This window comes from Sminthopsis crassicaudata, chromosome 3 (assembly GCF_048593235.1).
Source record: "Sminthopsis crassicaudata isolate SCR6 chromosome 3, ASM4859323v1, whole genome shotgun sequence".
NCBI lineage: Eukaryota > Metazoa > Chordata > Mammalia > Dasyuromorphia > Dasyuridae > Sminthopsis > Sminthopsis crassicaudata.
The window spans coordinates 592,886,969-592,910,072 of record NC_133619.1 but is presented as its reverse complement, the minus strand read 5'-3'; the positions used below and the strand labels follow the sequence as shown (position 1 = coordinate 592,910,072).

Sequence of the window (23,104 nt, the reverse complement as noted above, 5' to 3'; positions counted from 1 at the left end):
GCCACAAACATTTTTTGCACATATTGGGTCCCTTTTCCTCCCTTAATATCTCTTTAGGATACAAGTCTAGTAGAGACATTGCAGGGTCAAAGGGTATATACAGTTTGATAGCCTTTGGTCATAGTTCCAAATTGCTCTCCAGAATGGTTGGATCCATTCACAATTCCACCAGTGATTAGTATCCCAGTTTTCTCACATCCTCTCCAATATTGGTCATTATCTTTTCCTATCATAATGATACATTTTTGATAAATATTTTGTCATCACTTATAGCAGATGCATTTTTCTGGGGATTTGGGAATAACAGGATGACTAGTTGCCTTACAAATCAGCTACATCCAGAATGGCATTTAACAAACAAAATGGATGATCTAGTGAGTTATAATATTCATTGTGTGATATTCCATAATGTAATTATTAATTCCTAATGATTTCTGTTTTGGGGTAGATTGTCTTTAAATGGGCTTCAAAAAAAACCCCAACTTAAATGAATTTACATATTACAAAACAACTGATCTTTCCAGTCCACGGGGAACGTCCTCAATATCTTATGTTTTCATCCAGATGACTGATGAAAATGTTAAACTGCAAAAATCTAAGCACTGATTCCTGGGGCTCCCTAATTAAAAAATGCCTTTCAAGTTGACACTGAGTCCACTCAACCAATTCTGAAATTGAACAATTAGCATTATCTACCTTCCACCATTTCCATAAGAACGGTATTAAGTAACTATCAGAAGCTTTGCTAAAATCTGGATAAACTATAGTATTCTCATTTACCGGTTTTTATTTTCTCTACAGTTATTTTTCCCTATGTGTATTTTATTTTATTTTTATATGTATATTAACTTTTAAAATTCACATTTCTTTATGCATGTTGGAAAAGAAAAATCTTTGAAAAGGGAAAAACCACGGAAGGAAAAAAAATCAACAAAAAAAGTAAACATAATATGATAGTTTATATTCAATCTGCACACTTCTCTTTCTGGCTACAGATGGCATTTTATTCAAAGTTTATTGGGATTACCTTGGATTACTGAAGAGAACCAAGTTTTGGATAGTTGGCACAATCTTACTGTTACTGTGTACAATGTATTCCTGGTTCTGCTTGTTTTATTCAGCAACAGTTCATGTAAATCTTTTCAAGCCTTTTGTCGTTTTCTTATAGAACAATAATAATATTCTATAACTTTTGATGGGAATCTACTCACTTTCCAATTCTTTGCCATGCTAACCAGTTCTTGATAAAACGATGCTCACTCTGATCATCTTTTCTAGATGTTCACGAGCCATCTCTAATATTTGTTCTAGATCTTTGACTAGAATTAAAATCATCATTTTGTCATTCATTCTTTTCCATCTTTAAAATAATGGGTCATTTGCCCATCTTCACTTCTATAGTTTTCTTCCAAAACAGAACGACCCTTTGTTCTTGTAAAGTCCAGTGATGCTCATCTGGGTCACTAAGTCCTTCCCATAGCTTTGTATTCAAACAGTCAATAAGCATATTAAGTGCCAAACATGGGCCAGGTACTATTTGATATCAAGTCCCTGGATTAGTCACTTCCCTCCCTTCCTGGTTTTCTTTGGCAGAGATGATCAAAAGCAAAATAAAAATTTAGCTTCTCTGCTTTGTAGTCAATTACTGACTTATCCACCAGGAATAGCGATCGGGTCCTTTCTTTAGCCATCTTTCCTCCAATTCACCAAGAACTAAAAGTAGTAACAAAGCGCCGTCTCAACAGTTAGTAGAATCGGTTTTAGCTTTTGTCGTGCGCCCATTTAAAGTTTTCTGGCAAAGTTATTAGAATGGTTGGCCATTTCCGTCTCCAGCTCATTTTTGCAGATGAGGAAACTGAGGTAAGAAAGGTTCAGTGACTTGCCAGGGTCACACAGCTAGTGTTTGAGATTGCGTATGAACTCAGGTTCTAACTGACCGCGGCCGGTACGCTTAAGAAGCTGACTTTTATGATGTCATCACTTTCAGGTTAATATCCGCAAATTTGAGAAGTATGGCTTCCATTCCCTAATTCCAGTTCTGGGGACTCCACTGGAGCGCCTTAATTATACTGACATTCAGGCCTAAGTCTCGTTCCCTGGCCGCTACTCCTTCAGGTGTTTAGTCTTATTAGAATGTAAGCTCCTAGAGCGCAGGCGTTAAAATTTTTTTTTTGTAGATTCTTTCATGTGATTAGCCCAGGGCCATGGCAAACATTTAAATGCCGTCCATCCCTCTCCCAACCAGTTCTGCCTCTGGAAAAGAGAGATTCGTGATGCTAAGCTCAGCACAGACCGCGCAGGCGCAAAAACCTTCCTCTTAATGCGGCCGACCTATGGCTGCAGAGAGATTGTCAAGAACACACAGCGTTCGACCTTTCAGGGCCTGGGCGGAAACAGAAGCAGAGGCAGACGTCAACTTCCGTTTTCGCAGGCCGACGTAAGATGGCCGCCACCAAGCGGGTTCTTTATGTGGGTGAGTGAATTCCACGTCTCTGGGCTAGGGCCGAGGTCGACGTTCCCGTAGGAGTGCTTTTCTATTCGGCCTAGGAACGCTGGGCCGGTGAGGGGAATCTGACCTAGGCCCCGTACCTCAGGGCAGGCAGGATAAGGGAGGGAGAGAGCGAGCGTGCGTTCAGGCCTATCGCGAGACCTGGGGGAAAGAGGGAGCGCGCGCCTACCTGAGTGCTCGGGGGCGGAGCCGCGGGCCGGGCATGCCCTGCAAGCTCTGTGGTTGGGTACCCAGGGCTTCCTGCGGCTCTTTCCCTCCTCATTCCCTTGGGGGTTTGTTACTCTTTTTTCTTCCGCTGTAACTCCGCCAGAATGTAAGCTCTTTGAGGGCAGAGAGTAGAGTCTTTCCCCCTCCTCCGTGCCCCTAGCTGGCGATTAATAAATGCTTCTGATGCATAAATGCTCTATTGACTTGGACCCCTGCCCGCCAGGGAGACCAGATGTGCGCAGGTAGCACACGCCAGCTGGAAAGTGAGCGGCGCGGCCCAGCCGCGCGGAGAGCAGGGCGGCCCAGTGCAGAGGCGTCTGAAAGCCGAGTCGCCCAGAGAGCGGGGGCTTTAACAGGCAGAAGGGAGCCGAGGTGGGGATGCCGGGATCCTGAGCCGGCACTAACGCTCCACCTCGGTTTCCTCCAGTGTGAAATGGAGAACGTAGACTCGCCTGCTGTCTGTCAGAGCCTAAGGAGGTGCCAGAAGTGAGTCCTTTGCAGGACATCCGGGCTTTGTGCCCCCACGCCGCACGTGGCTGCCACGTGATGGGGTGGATTTGCTGCTTTAAGTCCAAGGGACGTTGTGGGTCACAGATGAGGTCCCGGGGGTCGCAGGGCTAAAGGACTGGCCCAGGGAGACACAGCATACACCTTAAGGGGAAGGAAAGAGAATTGAAAGGAAGACCTGTGGTTCATTTGCAGGTGGCCTCGCAGAGGAGGTGGATGAGAAGGTCCTTCATGCTGCTTTTATTCCTTTTGGAGACATCACAGACATTCAGATCCCTCTGGATTATGAAACAGGTGGGCCGCTTCAGATGTCTTTTCCTTTACCTTAGAAGAGTTCAGGGGCCGCTAGGGGGCGCAGTGCACAGAGCACCCGCCCTGAAGTCAGGAGGACTTCTCACACACTTCACACTTCCTGGCCGTGTGACCCTGAGCAAGTCCCTTAAATCTTCCTGGGCAAAAAAAAAAAAGGGGTTCAGAAGTACCAAAGGAAGATTGAGGTAGCCTCTGTGACTTGTGAAGCCCCAGCCCTACCTCAGACCTAGGAGGAGCCTTGCTCATGTGGTGGGGAGGCAGGAGGACCAGGATTCGGATCCTGCCTCACTAAGAGCTCTGTCATTGGGACCAAGGCATCCCTCGGAGGGGAGCCTCGGCTTCCTCATCTGTACTGTGAAGATCACCAGCCTCCAAGGGCCTTCTGGAGTTCCTGCAGAATGGGGTATGGGAAGTGCTTTGCTGGTCTTTGGAGGAGGCCCCTGGGCTGGGTGGAGGGCATCCTGAGGATGGGCCCTCGCCCCTCCAGCTGCCAGCTGTCACCATGTTAGGAAAGTAATTTCATATTATTACATGAAATTTCTCATAATCTATAGTATTTGATAGTTTGCAGAGCATTTTCCTTACGACTTTTTGAGAGGAGGGATTGTTAAAGCTCTTCAGTTAGACAGTGACTTCCCCAGGCGCGCCAGTGTCAGAGGTGAGCGCCCGCCTGAGGCGCTCCTCCCATTGCCCCGCGCTGCTGTGTGCTGTCCAAGTGGGGACGGGCCTCGGTTCTCTGATTGCCACCAGGGCCTGGCCTCTCCAGTCAAATCTGGCCCATTTCCACATCAGGGAGCGTGCCCCAGCTCGCTGTGGGCCGAGTTCTACAGTGATACGTGCCCTGGAGATATATTTGTTGAGTAAATGATCAATAGTTGATTGAATTATAGTCTGTTGCCCGGGCAGTTCTGTAAGCCAAGGTTAGTAGAACTTATTGTAGCCAATTAATGTTTAAAATTCTGCTATCATCAAATATATTAACACATATTGTTCTGTTAAATCGAGCTGCCCTTCCTGCAGTGTCTTCTCCAGGGCTGCATCATAGGGTGCAGGAGACCACAAGTTCCGGCAGGCCCAGCCACTGGGGGAAGGCTGTGAGAGGGCGTTGGGGACTGTCCGCCCCCATAGGAGGCTCACTACCTGCTGAGCAGCTCAAACAGTTGTACGCTAAGCGTTGTGATCTACCCAGTGTACCTTGCTCAATTCACAGAGCTACTGCTGTGTTAAAGTAAGGGAGCTGCTGCATTTCTAAATTGTGGAGCATTCTGGATGTGTCCAGGCTAAATCACAAAGTTTACAGATCACATTGTTGTTTCCAGTTGGACCAGAGAACTGCATTGAAAAGGAATATTTTGTGATACAGATTTTTTTCAATTTCTGGTTTCTTTGTCCCTCTTTGAATTCCATTGCTAGCAGTGTCTTATCATAAAGTTACCTAATCTAACTATTCCTTTCTATGTTCTCTCTTAGAAAAACATCGAGGATTTGCATTTGTTGAATTTGAGTTGGCAGAGGTGAGAAACATCAGTAAAAGTTTTTTTTCACTATTTTTTGGTTTTAATGACCTTCATTTCTAAACATATCCTCCCTTATCCCCTGCCCCTGCCTATAGAGCCATCCTTTTTAGGAAGGGGGGGGGAGAAACAGTTCAGGAAAACCACTCAGTACATTTTCTGAACCTGATAGTATTTGTAGTGTTCCCTAACCCTCTGCAAGGAGAGAACGGTGGATTTGCTCTTGGATTGTTGGGGGATAAGTTTGAGCATTGGAATTACGCAATTTGGTTTGGGTTTTTTTTTTTTTCCAGGGGTTGTTCTTCCTGATTACATTGTTGTCATGGTATGAACTGTTTCCCCACTTCTGATTGCTTTGCCTTATGAAGTTCATTCTCTCTGGGCTTCATATCCAGTCTCATTCTTGTGTTGGGTGTTGCTTCAATCAAATTGAGGCCTATTAAAGACATGTCCCATTGCATCCAGGGCTATTTTCAGTTGTCCTGATCTCTCTCTTGCCACTGAATGCAGATGGCTCTGGAGAGAAATTCAGGCGGGTGAGTTTGCCCCACCATTCTCACTGAAATCCAGTTCACTTGCCTGTCATGGCACCTCCTGGATGTCACGGTCATGGGCCTCTTCGAGAACAAAAAACAAAAATGTCCTTGTATCACACCTTGTAAAGCTGTTCCTCAGTTGATGGTCAGCTTCTGAGAAGTGCACTGTTTTAAACAATTTTAAAAGCTTTGATTTCCCCTTGTTTTGATTACAAAAGGAGCCATTCTTCCTTGGAGTGTGTTCATACAAATGAGGGTTTTTCGGTTGAGATTCCATTGAAATGTGTGCTAGCTTTTGAAGTGAATGCCTTTTCAGGGACTACTTTTTTCACTTCAGGAAGCTTTGATTAAGCACCCCATCTATGCAGGGTACTACTCCAAGTGCTTGGGGGGGGTACTAAAACAAAAAACAAAAATAAAAATTTGCCCTCAAGGAGCTTGCATTTTTTTTGGAAGCTATGTAATAAACATGCAAGTAAAGAAAGAATATACATCTGTTTTCCATAAGGAATATACTAAATAATTCACAGCAATTTAGTAGGGAGATGGTGCTAATAATGAAAGGGCAGGGACATGTAGGTAGCCTACATGCTGTAGGAGCTTGTTCTGGTTTGTACTTTGAAGGGGCTGGAGCTTCTGAGACGTGGCAAGAGGGAAGAAGTGTATTTCAGACATTAGAGTGAATTCCAAAGGCTGAGATGGGATCGGTCCCATGAGACTGTAACAGAGAATGAAAGGTAGTGGGAGCCACATTGTGGAGCATTCTAAACACCTGACTGAGCAACGTGCATTTTATGTTAGGGTCAGCAGGGAGCCATTCAAGATTCTAGAGTGTTTGTGGAGATTAAGGATGATGTAGTTAGATCTTGGTTTCAGGAACATCATTTTGGTAATTGTGTTGAGGATCTATTGGCCAGAGAAGAGACTGGAGGCAGGAAGAGCAGGTTGGGGGCGGGGAGACTACTATCGGGACTTGGGCAAGAGATGGCAAAGCCTAAAGTAGGAGAAAGTATGAAAATGAAGAGAAGAAAGGTCACAAAAATGTGTTATGGGCAGAGTATTAGCAGCTGGTTGGGCATGGCGCTTGAGGAAGCAAACTCCCAAAGCATGGTGGGACTCTCAGTAGAAATGGTGCATTTGGAGGAGGGTTTAGTGAGGGTTGAGAGCCCATGTGAGTTTCATACATGCTGATTTTGAGGTATTTACTAGGTCCTAAAGACAAGAGGGAGAAATTAGGAGTCGATAATATAGATTTGGTAGTTATCTGTTTAGAGGTGATAATTGAATCCACAGCATATTGACATCCTCTCAACTTTGCTTAGAAGATTACACTAGACATTTAAAAAAAAAAAAAAAAAGATTACACTAGAGAATGGTTAATTTTGTTGTTTAAAAAATCAATTTCTATTTAAATGTTCAGTTGTGCTTCATTGTAGTTTTTACAACATGGTAATTAGTTTTTTTTTCTTTTTTTCTCTCTCTGTAGGATGCTGCAGCAGCTATTGATAACATGGTATGCATTGTGTTCCTTATTTCTTACTAATATTATTATTTAGTTTTTTTCCCCCTTGAGGTAATTGGGGGTTAAATGACTTGCCCAAGGTCACATAGCAGGAAGTGTTAAGTGTCTGAGATCAGATTTGAACTCAGGGCTCCTGACTTCAGGGCGGGTGCTCTATCCACTGCGCCACCTAACTGTCCCCCCCCACCCCCATTTAGTTTTATAATGATTTAATATTTGTTCTATATATTGTCTCTCCTCTGCTAAATAAATCTCTGTTGAAAATAGCCCGTTCTCTATTTTAGTGCTGGTCTTGGTTTTTGATGAACAGTAGCTTTGACTTAAGGTGAAAAAATCACTGTACTTTGTATCTGCTTAGTTTGACATTTACTCTGATAACTTCCAAGCACAGTGAACTCTAGGAGATTTTGCACATACTATTACCTTATTGTAGATCAATCCTGAAAAGTGTAATGGTCCTATTGGCTTAGGGAGGAAAGCTCCCCAAGCCATTTTCATTTTATGGTGAACACAAAGAATTTGTTTAATGATGGACAAGTTGGTTTGTGTGGGTGTCTGTGTCTGTGTGAGAGAGAGAGATTACTGGGAGAAATCATGAGGACACCTTGAAGGAACTTATGAGTGGATCCCCAGGAGGATGAGTGATCCTTCTGCTGTATTGTGGGAAGAGCTGACTTTGAGGTCAAGAACACCTGGCTTCCTGGCCTAATGCTTGCCAGTGGTGTGACCTTGGCCAGGTTGTCAAGGCAGGATTGAGAAGCTTGCCCCCTAGCTGGTCAGTTTGAGATGAAGAGGAGTCAGATGAGATGCTGATGTTGTCAGGGAAAGAGAAATGAGGAGGAATGATGGGTTGGGGGGGAGAGAGTATGAGTTCAGCTTTAAACCTTTTGTGTTTGAAGTTAGAGATCCAGACTAACACCTCAGTAGTATTGTTTTCCTCCCTTTCTGAGCCCCTTGCCCATGTGACCTGTTAGAATTCCCACTTTGTGAGGTGCAGAAAGCCCAGGGACAGACGAGTTCTGAGACAGCTTGGCAGAGAGGGATTAGGGGATCCTTCCAAAGATAACAGATGAGGGTGGATGCCTTGAAAAAAGGGTACAGAGAAGGGGCAGGATGACCAGACATACCTGCAGAAACCCCTGGTTTTATTTTTCAGTACATTTAATTTGACTCAACAGACCCCCACAAAGTACATTTTCTGAAATTGTTTGTTAAGCAAAACCTCCTCATGGTGTGATTAACCCTGATAGCTGTCTCTTTCCACTTTTGTACTTTGCCAATTGTAAAAAGATGTAAAAAAGACACGAGATCTCTAACTGGATTGTTTATTTGGCATTGTCCCAAATTTTGCTGCTGCTTAGTGTTGACTCTATTTACTCTGTATTTGTATATTATTCTTTTGGTTCCATGTTTTTCACTTTGTTTTACTTCATTCAAACCGACAGAATGCTAAGCCTGGAATCAGGAAATGTCTGAGTTCAGATCTGCCTTCAGACCCTTATTTACTGTGTGATTAACTCTGTCTGCCTTAGTTTCCCCAATGGCAGAAGGAGTCATAAAACATCCACTTCCTGGGGGTTTGTAAGTAGCAGGGCCTGGCACTGAGCAGGCCTTCTTGCTTCCTCCTGTTGCCTCCTCCTTCCCAGTGAGCCAGCAGCTCTTTATATCCCATGAGGGGTGGGGCAAGTGCCAGGATGAGGCTGTTGTCTGGAGGGGTTTGTGAGAAGGGTGGGGCGGAAGCCCCAATGGTGAGCGGAGGAGGGATGAAGAACAGTGAGGGGAGCTGAGCATCTTCACAGGCCGGAGGGGAAGAGTCCATTGGATAGCACTGACTGAAAATGCCCGGGAAGAAGGGGCCAGAGGGCCCAGAGGAAGCAGCAGGGGGCCCAGGTGGGAAGGCTGGTCTAGGTGGGAGGACCACCGTGTGACCAGGAGCTCACGGGAGGAGGGGCTGTGGGGTTGAGAGTGGTTTGGATCTTCAGATGAGTGAAGAGGAGGCTGTGTGTTTAGAGAGAGCCTGACCCGTTCTGGAGATTGTGATGAAGGATTAATTAGAAGTGAATAAAAGGTTTGCATCCTCCAGGAGGGTAGGGGGGATGGGGAGCTGGGAGCTGGCCTGGGCAGAAGTCAGCTCAGACCAAAAGTCTTAATGAAGTTGCTAATTACAGGGTCAGGACCAGATAAGAACCAGAAGAGGTCTCACTGGGGCGGTTAGGAGAAGCTAGGTGGTGCAGTAGTTAGAGCACTGGGCCTGTAATCAGGAGGATCTGAGTTCAGATGTGGCTCTGTGACTCGGGCAAGCCACCTAACCCTGTTTACCTCAGTTTTCTCATCTGTAAAATGAGCTGCAGCAGGAAGTGGCCAGTGTCTTTAGAGAGTTTGCCAAGAAAAACCCACATGTATGAGAAGTCAGACGTGACTGAAAAAATGACTAAAACAGCAGTGGTCATTAGGAGGTGTTTACTTCCCCCAAATTTCCATCTGTTCTTCTGTAAGCTTCCTCTTGGTTCTTCCCAGGGGAGATTGCTTGAAGACCGCCATTGGGACTCTTCCCCTTCTCCCGACCAAACATCCCTGCTGCCTTGGGCCTGTCCTCTGGGGCCATGGTCCCCATCTTGCTGATGTCCTCTCTGACTGCAGCACCCAGAATGAGACCAGGGCCAGCCCCTGTTGGGCCCCCAGGGCCAGTTGTCAGGGGATGGAGAAGAACCCATGAGTTCCCTCATGGAGGCAGGTGGGAGCATGTGCCAGAAGTTAGGGGGGACAGTGATGGGGATTGTGAGAGGTTAGCTTAGGATGATTCAAATTTACACTTGAGTGAGGGAGTCAGAGTGTTTATGGCAGGGAGAAGTGGGTTGGCTCTTTCTCAAGCTCCACAGAATAGGAGAGTGGGAAAAGAGACTGCCAGAGACCTGAGAGGTGACCAGTGAGGAGACAGCCCGCAGAGATGCCTGGACATCTGGGTGGCGGGAGCGCCTGCAGCCCCAGAACTTCACTGAGCACCTGGCCTTCAGGGGAGAGCACGGCTTCACGTGAGGCTGAGGAATGTGTGAAGAGGATAGCTGATCTCAGCTCCAAAATAGAAAGGCTTTTACAGATGGGGATAGTGGCTCCTGGGACATTATGTCCAAGCTCGAACAGGTAGTAATCAGAAGGCAGATTTGAACTTGAGTTCTCTGACTTGGGAAGCACACATGCATCAGAAGGAGGGCATGGATGCTTCTCTCCATGCCCCTGGTTAACAGCATTGGGACAGTGAGGGATAAGGAGGTGAGGCTGGAGAAGACCGGGGAGCGACATGAGAGGCAGGGAGCCCAACGGGTTTTTCCCTTTTCAACAGCATGAATCTCACAAGTCCTTGAAACAGTTTTTGAGTTCTTACTTTTCTCCTTTTCAGAACGAGTCTGAGCTCTTTGGAAGGACAATTCGCGTCAATTTGGCTAAACCCATGAAAATTAAAGAAGGCTCTTCCAGACCAGGTGAGTAAAAGGGACTAATTTGTCTTTTGCCCATAGATATTCTTGAACTTGTTTCACAGCATTTAGGATTTTTGCTTAGCTGATGTACCTGTACTGGACTTGTCCCCCTACAAACTCTTCTAGTATAATGGGAGAATACCTTTGTGGTGGAGATAAAGCTACTGTCCATCAACAAAGGAGCTGAAACAAGAACAACAATTGACTTAATTTTTATCACAAATATATACCACTTGTTTCTATTCTGGAGGAAATTTTATTTTTTTGTTTTTTTACTTCTTTCCTGTGACTTTCCATTTGGTGCTAATTGGAGATGGATAGTGATATCAATTTTTGGTCATGTAGGACTTCCTAGTTTCTAAAAAGCATTTGTAACAAGTGTCACATGAGCTTGGAAGTTACAAGAATCTCAGTTCCCACTTTACAGTGAAGTAAGCTAAGTAAAGTGAGAGTTTTTCATCTTCCTTTCCCGAGGTTCCAGACCAGGGCTCCCTCTGGCAGCTTGGCTCCCATCTTGGGACAGGTATTGGAACTAGCTCCCCCAGGGAGTGACTGTCCTGTCCCCAAGGGGCTGGCTTTGTCCCTCCACCCCGTTCTTATCTGCCAGTGCTAACATCTGTTTTCTATACAAATAAAAAGGGCAGAAAATTTTCCACGGTTAGCTTTCCTTTTCTCTGGCTGTGAGGACAAATTGTCCTTCCGTACTCGATGACTAAGCAGTGGTCGGTCGCCACTCTGGACCATGGTCATTGGCGGTGTTTCTGTTCTTGTCACTCAGTGTGGTCAGATGATGACTGGTTGAAGAAATTTTCTGGGAAGACGCTTGAGGAGAATAAAGAGGAAGGAGCATCGGAGCCTCCCACGTCAGAAGCCCCAGAGGTAAATGGCAGGGCTCAAACCTTCCTGAGGAGAGACCAAATAGTGCTTTTGATACTGTCATGTCAGATGAGGAAGGAAGGGAACAATCATACCCTGAGTGCCTACTGTGTGCCAGGCACTGTGCCAAGCCTTTGGATAAACAGTCTTCCATTTGGCAGTCGCAGTAACCTTGTGAAGTAAATGTTATTTTGATCCCCATGTTTTTTGGGTTTTTTTACATTTTATGAAATTGGATCAGATACAGGTTAAGTGACTTACCCAGGATCATACATGTAGTGAGTATCTGGGGCTGGGTTTGGTCTCAGACCTTCCTGTCTCCAGACCCAGCTATCTGGGATGGGAATGGAAAGGACTTGGATAATGTCAAAGACTTCCAGAAGCATCCTGGCTGCAGTCTGAGACATGGGCCATGACCTTAGCTTTCTGAAATGGAGAAGTCTGTAAAAGGTGAGGGGGTGCTGTGGATTGAGAATGCATCCACAAGTGTCAGTACACAGTTTAACACTTCACTTTTTAAAGGATTAGACAGCTTTTTCTATTGGGAGCTTGTAGCCCAATGGGAGAATGCTGCAGTTGGTTATTCACTGGTCAGGATTAGAATATGCAGCTAGCACAGGAGATCAGGGCCTCTCGAAGCAAGGCAGTTCTTGTAAGAAAATGGTGTGTTGGGCATCTGGGAGATAACTGTTCTGTGACTTCACGTGGCTCAAAGTGGAGAATGAAAGGTGAGAAAAAGAATCTGACGTTTGAACAGAGTGTCTGTGCTGAAGCAGTAGGGTAGTTAGAAGTGCTACAGGTAATAAAGCTGTCAGCATTAGCAAGAAACCTTAGCACCTTCATGCTTCTGCTCTGCTCTAACCAGTGGAGTGGGTCATGTTGGAAGCTTTTGTGCCCTCTTCCAATACTTCATCATAAGGACCTCACCCTAACACAAGTGAAAAAAATGTCTCTTTCAAAAATTATTTTTATTTCATTAATTATTTCCCAATTATATGTAAAAGTGTTTTTTTTTTTTTTGTCTTTTGTTTTTAATTTGAGTTCTAAATTCTCTCTTTTCCTCCCTTCTCTTTGAAAAGGCAAGTAGGGCAGCTAGATAGCCCAATGGCCTTGAAGTCAGAAAGATCTGAGTTCAAATGTGGTCTCAGGCACTTAACACTTCCTGGCTGTGTGACCCTGGGCAAGTCATTTAACCCCAATTGCCTCGGGAAAAAAAGAAAAGAAAAGGCAAGCAATTTGATCTTAGTTGTAGAGATAAAGCCATGCAAAACATTTTTACATTACTATGTTGCAGAAGAAAACACAAAAATACAGAGAGTAAAAAACAGTATGCTTTGTCTGCCCTCAGATTATTTGTTCTTTCTTTAGAAGCGAATAGCATCTCTCATCATGGGGCTTTGGGAATTGTCTTAGAGCAGCCAAGTCTTTCACAGTTGATTACCTTATTATGTTGCTGTTATTGTGTAAAAAATTCTTCTGGTTCTGCTCATTTCACTTTGTGTGAGTTTATACAGATCTTCCATAACAGAAAGTCTTTCTTGACCCAATGGGCAGGGAGGGGTCAGTGATTAAAAAGTTTCATTTTTAAACCCAAGGATAATGGGAAGTCTCATTTTGGGTTTACACTGAAGTCTGAAAATGCTATGTGTGTGTTTTCTGAAGAAAATATATTTCTTTGCAATAAAAAACAACTACTTATGTTATTAAAAACATTTTTGTCTTTTCCCCAGAGAGAGCCCCCAGCTAAAAAGGCAAGAGCCAATCCTCAGGTGTATATGGATATTAAGATTGGAAACAAACCCGCTGGCCGAATCCAAATGCTTTTGCGCTCTGATATTGTCCCTATGACAGTAGGTAAGAGTAAGCTGCACTTAGTTCTCTCCAAATCTTAGAGGAGAGTCCTCTATAGCATCCTCCATGACTGGCCAGCATGTACTAGAAGGCCTTTGGTGACTGTTGAAGAGACCCATTGTATTTTGAGCGGCTGTGATTGTTAGGAAGGTTTTCCTTCTGTTGATTCCCAATCTTGCCTTTCTGTAACTTTTCCCCATAGTGGCCCTTTGAGGACCAAGAAGAACAAGGCTGACCCCCACCCCCAACAGTCCCCAAATGTTCAGGTGTAGGTTGAGGAAGAGAGCCCAGCCCTGTGCTGTGGCTAGGAAGGGTGCGGGGAGTTATTAATTAATAGAAAAATCTTCTCAATAAGAGTTCTTGAAGAAAATCACATTATTCTAAACTCACTTAATTTTCTCAAACCAGAGAATTTCCGTTGTCTGTGCACACATGAAAAGGGCTTTGGTTTCAAGGGAAGCAGTTTCCACCGCATCATCCCCCAGTTCATGTGTCAAGCTGGGGATTTCACCAACCACAACGGCAGTGGAGGCAAATCGATCTATGGGAAGAAGTTTGACGATGAGAATTTTATTCTGAAACACACAGGGCCAGGTAGGAACAAACTCAGCACTTTGATGCCCCTTCCTTTTCTAGAAATCTGAGAATGGGTTGGAGACCTTTGGATGAAATCACAGCTGTTGAAAGTATTGGCACATGGGCTTAGGTCTGCCCGTGTGCCCAGAGGGTCTGTTCTCTGCGCTCTGACAGGTCCCAAGAGGACCCACCGTAATTTGTCAGCACCTGGCCCAGCTTGGCGCTGAGCGGCTTGGCCCAAATGTGGGTGCCAGGCAGTGGCACCGAGTGGTGATGTCCTGCGTGGTGGAAGGTGCAGTCACCCTGAGGAAATCCACATCCAAGTATACACACATGTTGTGCTGTGAGCACTGAACTTCCCGGGGCTCCCGGCACTATCCACAACTATGTATTGCTTTGACTCTAGCAGCATTGCGGTCTTATCATGCTTCCTTCCTTTGCGACTTCTCTTCCTCCAAAACAAAGTAAAACAGCCTCTCTGGGGACAGTAATTGTAGGATCTGTCTCCTGGGGAGATTGTCACATTGTATTTTGTAAAAAAATGGGGCAGCTAGGTGGCGCAGTGGATAGAGCACCGGCCTTGAATTCAGGAGGACCCGAGTTCAAATCTGGTCTCAGACACTTAACACTGCCTAGCTGTGTGACCCTGGGCAGCAAGTCACTTAACCCCAGCCTCAGGGAAAAAAAAAAAAAAAAGTAAAAAGATGATGTGGGTATTATTGAAGTGGGACATTTAACAGTTTTAGTGACAGGAAATCAGGAACAAGAAGGTGAGGTGGCATGTGTGCCTGGGATGGAACTCCTTAACATGGGCAGGGCTGCTTAAGTGCCTGCAGTCGGGCCTTGGTTTCACCAGGAAGCAACTGAGGTGCTCATTCTTTGTTCTGTAGGGCTGCTGTCTATGGCCAATTCTGGTCCTAACACCAATGGCTCCCAGTTCTTCATCACTTGTGACAAGACAGACTGGCTTGATGGAAAGCATGTGGTTTTTGGTGAAGTCACTGAAGGCATGGATGTGGTACAGAAGATTGAGGTATGAGAATGGGGTTTATTTAATTCACTCGTTCAGAAATTTGCCTTGTCTTCCCAGGCCTGCTATCACCTTCCGTCCTCCTCCTCTTAGTGATATGGCCTTCCCGCTTCTTCCTCACTCCACACATTCAGTTTTACCTGCGGGCCTCCTTTCTGTTCCCACTACCACCCTCCCCTCCCCAATCCAACTTATCCCCTCACACTTGGGGTGCAACAGTAGCCTGCCGGACTCACCCCCTCAGCCCTGCCTTCTCTCTCCTCATGATGCACCTTATATTCCCGAGGCCATCTTCTCAAGCAGGGTTTTTTAGCCATTTTTGTTTCATGGAACTTTTCAGCAGATGCCTTGAAACCTGTCCGCCCCTTCTCAGGGTAATGTTCTTAAATACACAGATAAAATACAATGAGATAACCCTGTAGATGAGAAGGCTGTGATCTAGAGGCAAATCTAACAGTAGTCATTTGGAAGTAACAATGAATGTAAAGATTGAGATACCTGTAACAACTGTAGTGTGATTTTTGTGATTTCTGCTAACACTGTTGTGGTTTGTGGCCCACCTACAGAATTGAGGGAAACACTAAACTTCAAGTTGAGGTCTTTAAAATAAAGCTGTACATTTTTTCCTGTCTCAGATCTATCCATGGACCCTGTTGAGAGAGCAGTTCCAATTGTCTTAGTTTTCTCTAAAAAACATTCTGTGACTTCTTGTTGCCTGTTCTTTAGCCCAAAATCTGAGGCCTTCTATATTATGGACCCAAGCAGCTATTCTGCCTTGACCTTGATTCTCCAAGTTCCCCAGCACGTGCTCTGGCCCAACCCCAGCCTCCCCAGCTTTGGAGTCCATTTGTGCCTCTGTTCACACTATTCCCCCCCAGAGTGTCCTCCCCGTCAGAGAGAGGGCTCATGACCTGTACTGTAATGGTCAAGTTCAGATCTTACCTTTAGGGAAGCTCCTTGCAGACAGGGGCCTCCTTTTACCACAGGCTTCCCCACAGCTGGTTGGACTAGTGTCCTAAACGCAAGGTTCAAGAATAGGTAGGAAATGTTGGTTGACTTAAATTGAGCTCAAAGACCTTTAGGGTAGAGGCTTTCTTGTAAATTCATCCAGGATCTGGTAGATGATGAAATTTGGGGCCTATCTGGATAACCATCAGAACAATATGGAGGCCCTACCTGCCCTTTCTCACTTGTCCTTTCTCTTTGTACAAGTGTTGTAGTGGTCTCCTGCAGGAGGAGGCATGTGGTTAACTTCCCATGGAACCTTGGTGTTTGTTTGTTTGTTTGTTTTTTCTTGTTTAAAATTTATTTAGTAGTTTTCAAGGTTCACTTTTTTAATATTTTGATTTTCATTTTTTCCTCTCTTTCCCTTTCTTCTCCCCTCCCCAAGATGACAAGCAATCCAATATACATATATAATCATGTTAAACATATTTCCACATTAGTCATGTTGTGAAAAAAGAATCAGAACAAAGGGGAAAAACCACAAGAAAGAAAAAACAACAAAGAACTGAAAATAGTCTATTTTGGTCTGCATTCAGACTCCATGGTTCTTTTTCTGGATGTGGGTGACAGTTTCTATCATGAATCTTTTGGAATTGTCTTAGAGCATTGTATTGCTAAGAAGACCAAATCTATCAAAGTTGATCACTGCACAATGCTGCTGTGTGGCTCTGTACAGGGTTCTCTTAGTTCCATTCACTTCCCCAGCATCAGTGAACTTGATTTTCTCATCTTTAAATTGGGCATGATCCTTATATATTCTTATGCCTCATAGGGTGGATTGTAAGGAAGTGTAACAGTTACAATAAGGTAAACTGAGGTACAGAGTTTTGAACATGGTCAGTTTATTGATAAAGCACAAATCTACCAATAAGCAAGATTTCGGCTTCCCCTCTAAGTTGAGATCCCAAATGAGAGGGATAGTTATCTTTTATAGGTTTTAGGGAGAACAGGACAAAGAAACAAGTGGGGTAGGTGACATATGGGGGCAGTGTGATTCGTAGAAGTTTGGTGACGAGGGCCTAGCAATGGCCTGAGCCTCCCCCCATGATTAAGAAGTGTTCATTGTTTGAGTCCACCTGCAAGGTAGCCTGATAACAAACCGGACATCCTTGAAGGATAGCGTGGGGTGCACAGGTTTTAGGCTGAACTGCCTTATGGCAGTTCCTATCCCCCGAACTTAGCGGTATTCCTTGAGGCAACATTAGATCAGTGATTAACAAGAGAACTGGATTTCTGAACTCAGGCCATTACAGGCCTGCTGACTTTGGAGCTCAGTCCAGAGACAGATACATGCCTCAAGCAGTCACAGACAAAGCAATTAACTGTACATAGGATCCAGAAGAAAATGACACAGAACCACCTTAGTAGATTTAAAGTGGGAACTGTTGACTTGGTGCTGATGGGCTCCCTGGCGGCCTTCCAGGGGCAGGGCTGGGCAACTGGGTCCAAGAATGTTTCCTTCACTTTGTTTCTCTTTGCAAGGCTCAGGGCAGCAAAGATGGGAAACCCAAGCAGAAAGTGCTCATCTCTGACTGCGGCGAGTACGTGTGAGGTTCTCTGCTTCCTTCCCGGGCTCCCAGCTTCAGTGCCCGGGAGCCAGAAGTCATCATCCGAGATGCCTCAGCTAGAAAGGGCCTCGTCCGGCTAGAGAAGGAAGGCCTGGAGCATGGGGGCCACTCTATGGGCCCTGAGAGTGAATGCCCTGCCCCGGGGGACTCGAAGGGAAGGCTGTGGCTGGACTTAGGGCTGCGGGGGCTCCTTGGAGCCTGTAATGGTTGGTTTGTATCAATTGTATAAAAATAAATTCTAGTTTTTCTATTGGTGATACATCCCTTCGTGGAGGTTTTGGCAAAGACATAATTGGGATTGTGCAGGAACGGGCCTCATCCTTGTGGTGGGCTGAGATCTGCCCAGTGCATGGTGTCAGTGCAGAAGCACCAGCCCTGCCCCCAGACCCCTTGGGACTTCTGCAACACCTTTATTCTCTCAGGGCCTCCAGTGGTCTCTAGCCCCTTTCAGCTCAATCCAAGGACCCCCATTTTACAGATGACGAAGTTGAAACATTTTCCTCCTTGTTTTTGAGATCTGGAAGTCAGGAAATCCTGCGGCAATGGCCCAATGCTGCCCCTTGGCGGGGATAATAGCTCCGAGGGCAGCTCCTTCCCCGAGTCAGGGCGCCCCCTGCCGGCCGAGGCTTCTTCCGGCCTACATACACTTCCTAATAATCCTCAGCCAGGCTGGCCCTGCACCCAAGTAGTGCCTCTCGGCTGATCCCGCCCTCTCTCCCAGCTCGGACTCTTAATGAGACTGCTGACCCAAGGTGCCTCACTCAGGGATGAGGGCCTGTCCTTACTCCTCCCTCCTTGTCAGGGGCCCCCGCGGGTCCTTGGCCTTTGGGCCCCGCTGGTTTGTGCGTCAGTCCTGGCCCTGACGCTGGGGAGAGAGATGGTCCGTCACCGTGGGCTCGCCCAGCTCGTCTCTGCAGGGGTGCCCCAGCACCAACGGACCTCTGCTGTCAACGCGCTTGGAAAAGGCTTCGCCCACTAAGCGTGGGAGCTGGGTGTGCCGGGGCTCCTTAACCACCAGCTCGCGGCTGGCCCTTCTCCCCGCCATTCCCAGCAGGCTCCGCGCTGGCAGCTGCCCCTTTGGCACGTCGCCCTTTTCCTGTCTATACCCACTGGCTCCCGGGATTGCAAGACGTTTTCCTTTTCCCCCCAATGGGCCCTTCCTGACCAGGAATCGCAACCAAACCTTTTCTCCCGTGCCCTCTGCGGCGGGGCCATGAGCGTCACCGAACCTCACTGAGGCAGTGCACAAACCCACGGCCTCCCCGCGGGCCCGGCCGTCCCAAGGCTCCCTCTCAGCCCTTGCGGCTGCTTTCTCCTCGGCCACCCCGGCATTCCGAAAGCAATCAGAAGATTGTGTGGGGTATACGTGTGTGTGCGCGTGCGCGGTACTTCTATAAGGCACGCCTAAGTACTGTTGTGTGTGTACGTGTATTATATATAATGTTTTACATACATATATATGGTATACTTATTTATGACGTACCTAAGTACGGCTCCCCTCCTCCCCCAGGGCAGTGACTTGTTGCCCAAGAAGTGTCCCCGCCTTCCTGGGGATAACAGAACCGCTCGCGCGTCTCCCACCCGCCCAGCAGGGGGCAGAGCGGCCTCGGGACTCCCAGGTGCCTCGGCTGTGTCAGGGCCAGTAACCTTCCCCCGATCCAGGCCTCGTGACGGCTCCGCCCGGATTTATTTGCTTCTTCCCAAGCAGGGAAAACCGAGTTTCCTTCCAGCCGTTCGAACCCCGTCCCCTCACCGAGCCTGTCACCGAGCGCTCAGTGCTCGGCAAGCTCCGGCCTCCCCCGCGTCTGGGGGAGACGCTCCGCGTGTCAATCACAGCCGCGGCCACACGTGGGCGGCGCTGCCCGCAGCCCGGCGCGCCAAGCGGTCTTTTTCTCCCGGGCGGAGGGGGCGGGGCCGCGACCTCGCCTTCCGACGGCAGGATTCCCGAAACTGGAGCCGCCAGCCTCCGGGAGAGCTCGGCCCGGCTCCACCCGCGCAGGCTGAAGCCTCGGCCCCGCGGGACAGGTAACCGAGCGCGCGGCCCCCCCCCCAGCCCTAGCGCCCCGACGCCCCAGCGCGCGGAGCCTCCGAGCGGCCCTATGGGACTCGGGTCAAGTCAGGTTAGCAAGCAGTTACTGGGGGCTGATCCCGTGCGCGCGCGTCAAATGCGACTGAAGAGAGTCTCTGCCTGCAAGGAGCTTACGCTCTCAGGGGGAGCGCGGGCACGGCGCCTGAGGGGGCGCGAAGGCCGGCGGCGGGTCTGGGCTGTCCCTCCTAAAAGGGGCGCCCGGAGGACTCACCAGTGGGGGAAGGGCGCCGGCCCCCGGCGGACCCCGAGTCTCAGCCCCTGCGAAAAAAGAGAGAAAAGTGACCTTTTATAGCAAAAAAGCAAACCAAACCCCACACGTGCCTGTCTGGTCTGCCTCCTGAGGCCTTACCCCTGCTCACTGAATGACCGGCCCGCCTAAATCGTCCAAAGTGCGTTGTTACTGTCTTGTTCTCCCATTCCCGCTCCCTCCACTCGGCCTCATTTCATACAGGTCTCCCCAGATTGCAGTAACTTTCCATATATTTCCATCGTATTCACATAACAGTTTGTTATGCTCTGCCACGGTTCCTTTATTGTCCTGCCTCAGTTTCCCTAATTGTTCTGCCTCAACCCCCTTAGTTGTAAACCCCCCCCCCCATGACTGACGGCCACTTGCTATAAGGTTATAAATTGTCAATGTGAGACTCAAGGTGAGGGGGACTTCAGACTTCCTGACTCCTCACTCCTTGTGTCATCCAGAATTGATGGTCATTGTTCTTTATGTCCTGTGCCTCCCCCACCCGGGGGAGCCAGATTGACAGTCCAGTCCCTCCTCTCCGGCTCCGACTCCGCCCCTGCCTCAGTTTACGCCCGCAGCGAAGCCACGTGTGTGTGGTCTTTGAGAGCTCGCGCTCACTGTACATATTTTATCTATATGTTTACTTGTCTTGGGGAGGGGAGAAGTAGAGAAGGCCAGGAGAAAAAATCAGAATACAGAGTTTTGCAAAAATGAATGTTGGAAACTATCTGTACTTGGAAAAATAAAATACTCTTGAAAAAGAAAATTTTGAAAATAGTTTTTATAGATGCCAAGAATTGGAAATGGAGAAAATGCATCAATAGGGAATGGCTAAAAAAATTGTGGTGTGTGATTGTGCTGAACTACTGTTGTAAGAAATGAGGGACAGGATGGTTTCAGGAAAACCTGGGAAAACTTCTATGAACTGATGCAAAGAAGGGAGTAGAATATCGTACACCGTAAGAGCAAGATTGTGAGAGGATCGGTTGTGAATGAGTCAGCTCTTCTCGGCCAAACAATGATCCAAAACAGTTCCAAAGGATTCATAATGAAAAATGCTATTCACTTCAAGAGAAAGGATGTATGGAGTCTGAATGCGGATCAAAATATACTTTTTTGTTATTTTCTTTGAGTTTTTTGTCTGTTCTTTCACAACATGGCTAATATGGAACTATATTTTGCAGGATTGCACATATATAACCTATATCAAATTTATTACTGTCTCAGGAAGAAGAGAGGGGAAGGAAGAAGAAAGAATTTGGAACTCAAATTTAAAAAAAAAAAGATAAAAATAATTTTCCATGTAATTGGGGAAAAAATGAACTATTATTCAAAAAAATGTTAAAAATGAAACTTAAAAAACTTTCCCTACATATCATTTATTCTATTCAGACTACGTAGAGCATTATGTGCAGTTCAGTACCATGTTTTAGAAGACATTAAGAAACTAAAGCAGGTCCAGAAAGTCCTTCATTTCTTTGGTGCATAGACCTAATGGTACTGCTGGGTCAAGATTATACAGTTTTATAGTCCTTTGGGCACAGTGGCAAGTTATAACAAAGACATTTTTAGAAAAAAAAAGAAAAAAATCCAGCAAAATTTATCATGAAATCTGACCTTTGGTTCCACACTCAGTAACAACACATTTCCTTGCCTATTTATGCAAAGGATTTGGAGAGTGGGGAGAGGGTATCCTATCTTTTTTAAAAGACCAACCTTCTGGTTCTAAATTTTACAGCATTCATTTTCAGCTTTGTGGATATGATTCTCTCCAGTTACATTGTGATAGTTCCTGTTTATGGTGTTTTCTTGAGTTGGCTTACCTTACTAAATATCAGTTCATGTATGTCTTTCCATGGCTCTCTGTATTCTTTATGTTTGTTGTTTTCTACAGCACAGTAATATTCCATTATATTCCTGTACCATGTTTTGTTTAGCCATTTTCCAAATGGTGATTTCCAGTTCTTTGCTAACATTAAAAAAAAAAAAACTGCTATAAATATTTTCGTACATATGGAGCCTTTCTTTTTGTTCATGACTTCCTTGAGTATATGTCTAGTTGCATAATCTCTGGTCCAAAAGCACAGTGGACATTTTAGTCACCTTAGCATAATTCTAAATTGCTTTCCAGATTAGTTCACAACTCTACCAACTTCATTAATATGCTTGTTTTCCCAGCCACAGAACATCGATCATTACCATTTTTCCAATTTGCTAGCTGTAAAACAAAAGTTCAAACTTGTTTTGTTTCATATTTCTCTTATGATCAGTGATTTGGAGTAGCTTTTCATATGGTTGTTAATCATTTGAAATCGTTTCAAGGACTATTTATTCATATTGTTTAACCACTTATCTCCTGGGGAATGACTCTTGGTTTTATATATTTTTATTAGTTGTCTAAAGTTGAATACCAAACCCTTATCTGAGAAATCTGATACAAAGATTTTTTTTCCCCCAGCATACTAAATTCTTAATAAATGTTCATTGAAAGAGTAAACCAGAGCTATTCACATGTAAAATAACACCCATTAGATTTTGGGAGAGGGCACAGGAGGGCAGGCAAGTTTTGACTCCCCTTATCTGAGTCTTGGCCCATATCTGGGCTTCCTTACCTCACTTCTCCTCCCAGCCATTGAATCGCACTATCTAAAAAGTCGGTTCAGTACTGCTTTAAGGGATGTTGGGCTGACCCGTGGGGCGGTGCTTTGGGCTCTTTGGAAAAGGAGTCCAAAGACTGAGAACTGAATCTGCTGCTTCCTAGCCAAGCAATCTTGGCCAGATCTTCTTAAGTCTTTGTAAAGGATCCTGTCTTACCTACCTTGCAGGCTTGTAGTGTTCTGTTACAATGGAGATGGGTCTTAGAGGTCATATAGAACACTAACTTCTCATCCCCTTTTTACATGTTGGGAGAAAAGATCCAGAGAGTTGTAATACCTCCCCCCCCCATGTGTTTCTGGACTCAGATCCAGAACCAGCGCTCTGTCCATTAGAGAATGACTGTGAAAATATTGTATAATATAAAGCACAATAATTGTATGCTCAGTTGGCAGGAATAGAGACACAGAGAGAGAGAGAGACAGAGGCAGAGAGACAAAGTATATGTGTGTTCCATATATGCTATATGGAAAATTGTGAATTCCTTCAGGTGATAAATGGTCAAAGAGGGACAGCTAGGTGGCGCAGTGGATAGAGCACCAGCCCTGAATTCAGGAGGACCGGAGTTCGAATGTGATCTCAGACACTTAACACTTCCTAGCTGTGTGACCCTGGGCAAGTCACTTATCCCCA

The 23,104-nt window shown here is 46.0% G+C and overlaps 1 protein-coding gene across 3 annotated transcripts; it reads left to right on the top strand.

Annotated features, from left to right (window-relative positions):
• The first annotated feature begins 2,377 nt into the window (after positions 1–2,377).
• Positions 2,378–17,748, top strand: PPIE (peptidylprolyl isomerase E). Of its 3 annotated transcripts, none has more exons than XM_074305233.1 (10): positions 2,378–2,473; positions 3,419–3,517; positions 5,006–5,049; positions 7,072–7,098; positions 10,505–10,586; positions 11,362–11,462; positions 13,190–13,313; positions 13,719–13,904; positions 14,777–14,919; positions 17,410–17,748. In XM_074305233.1, the coding sequence occupies exons 1-10, from the start codon at positions 2,443–2,445 to the stop codon at positions 17,470–17,472; spliced, it is 900 nt and encodes a 299-aa protein (XP_074161334.1). In that variant the 5' UTR covers positions 2,378–2,442; the 3' UTR covers positions 17,473–17,748. The 3 variants fall into 3 exon arrangements, with proteins under 3 accessions (XP_074161334.1, XP_074161336.1, XP_074161335.1); XM_074305235.1 differs by having other exon boundaries at positions 17,404–17,748; XM_074305234.1 differs by lacking the exon at positions 2,378–2,473 and adding an exon at positions 2,728–3,202 and having other exon boundaries at positions 17,404–17,748.
• Positions 17,749–23,104: the final 5,356 nt, after the last annotated feature.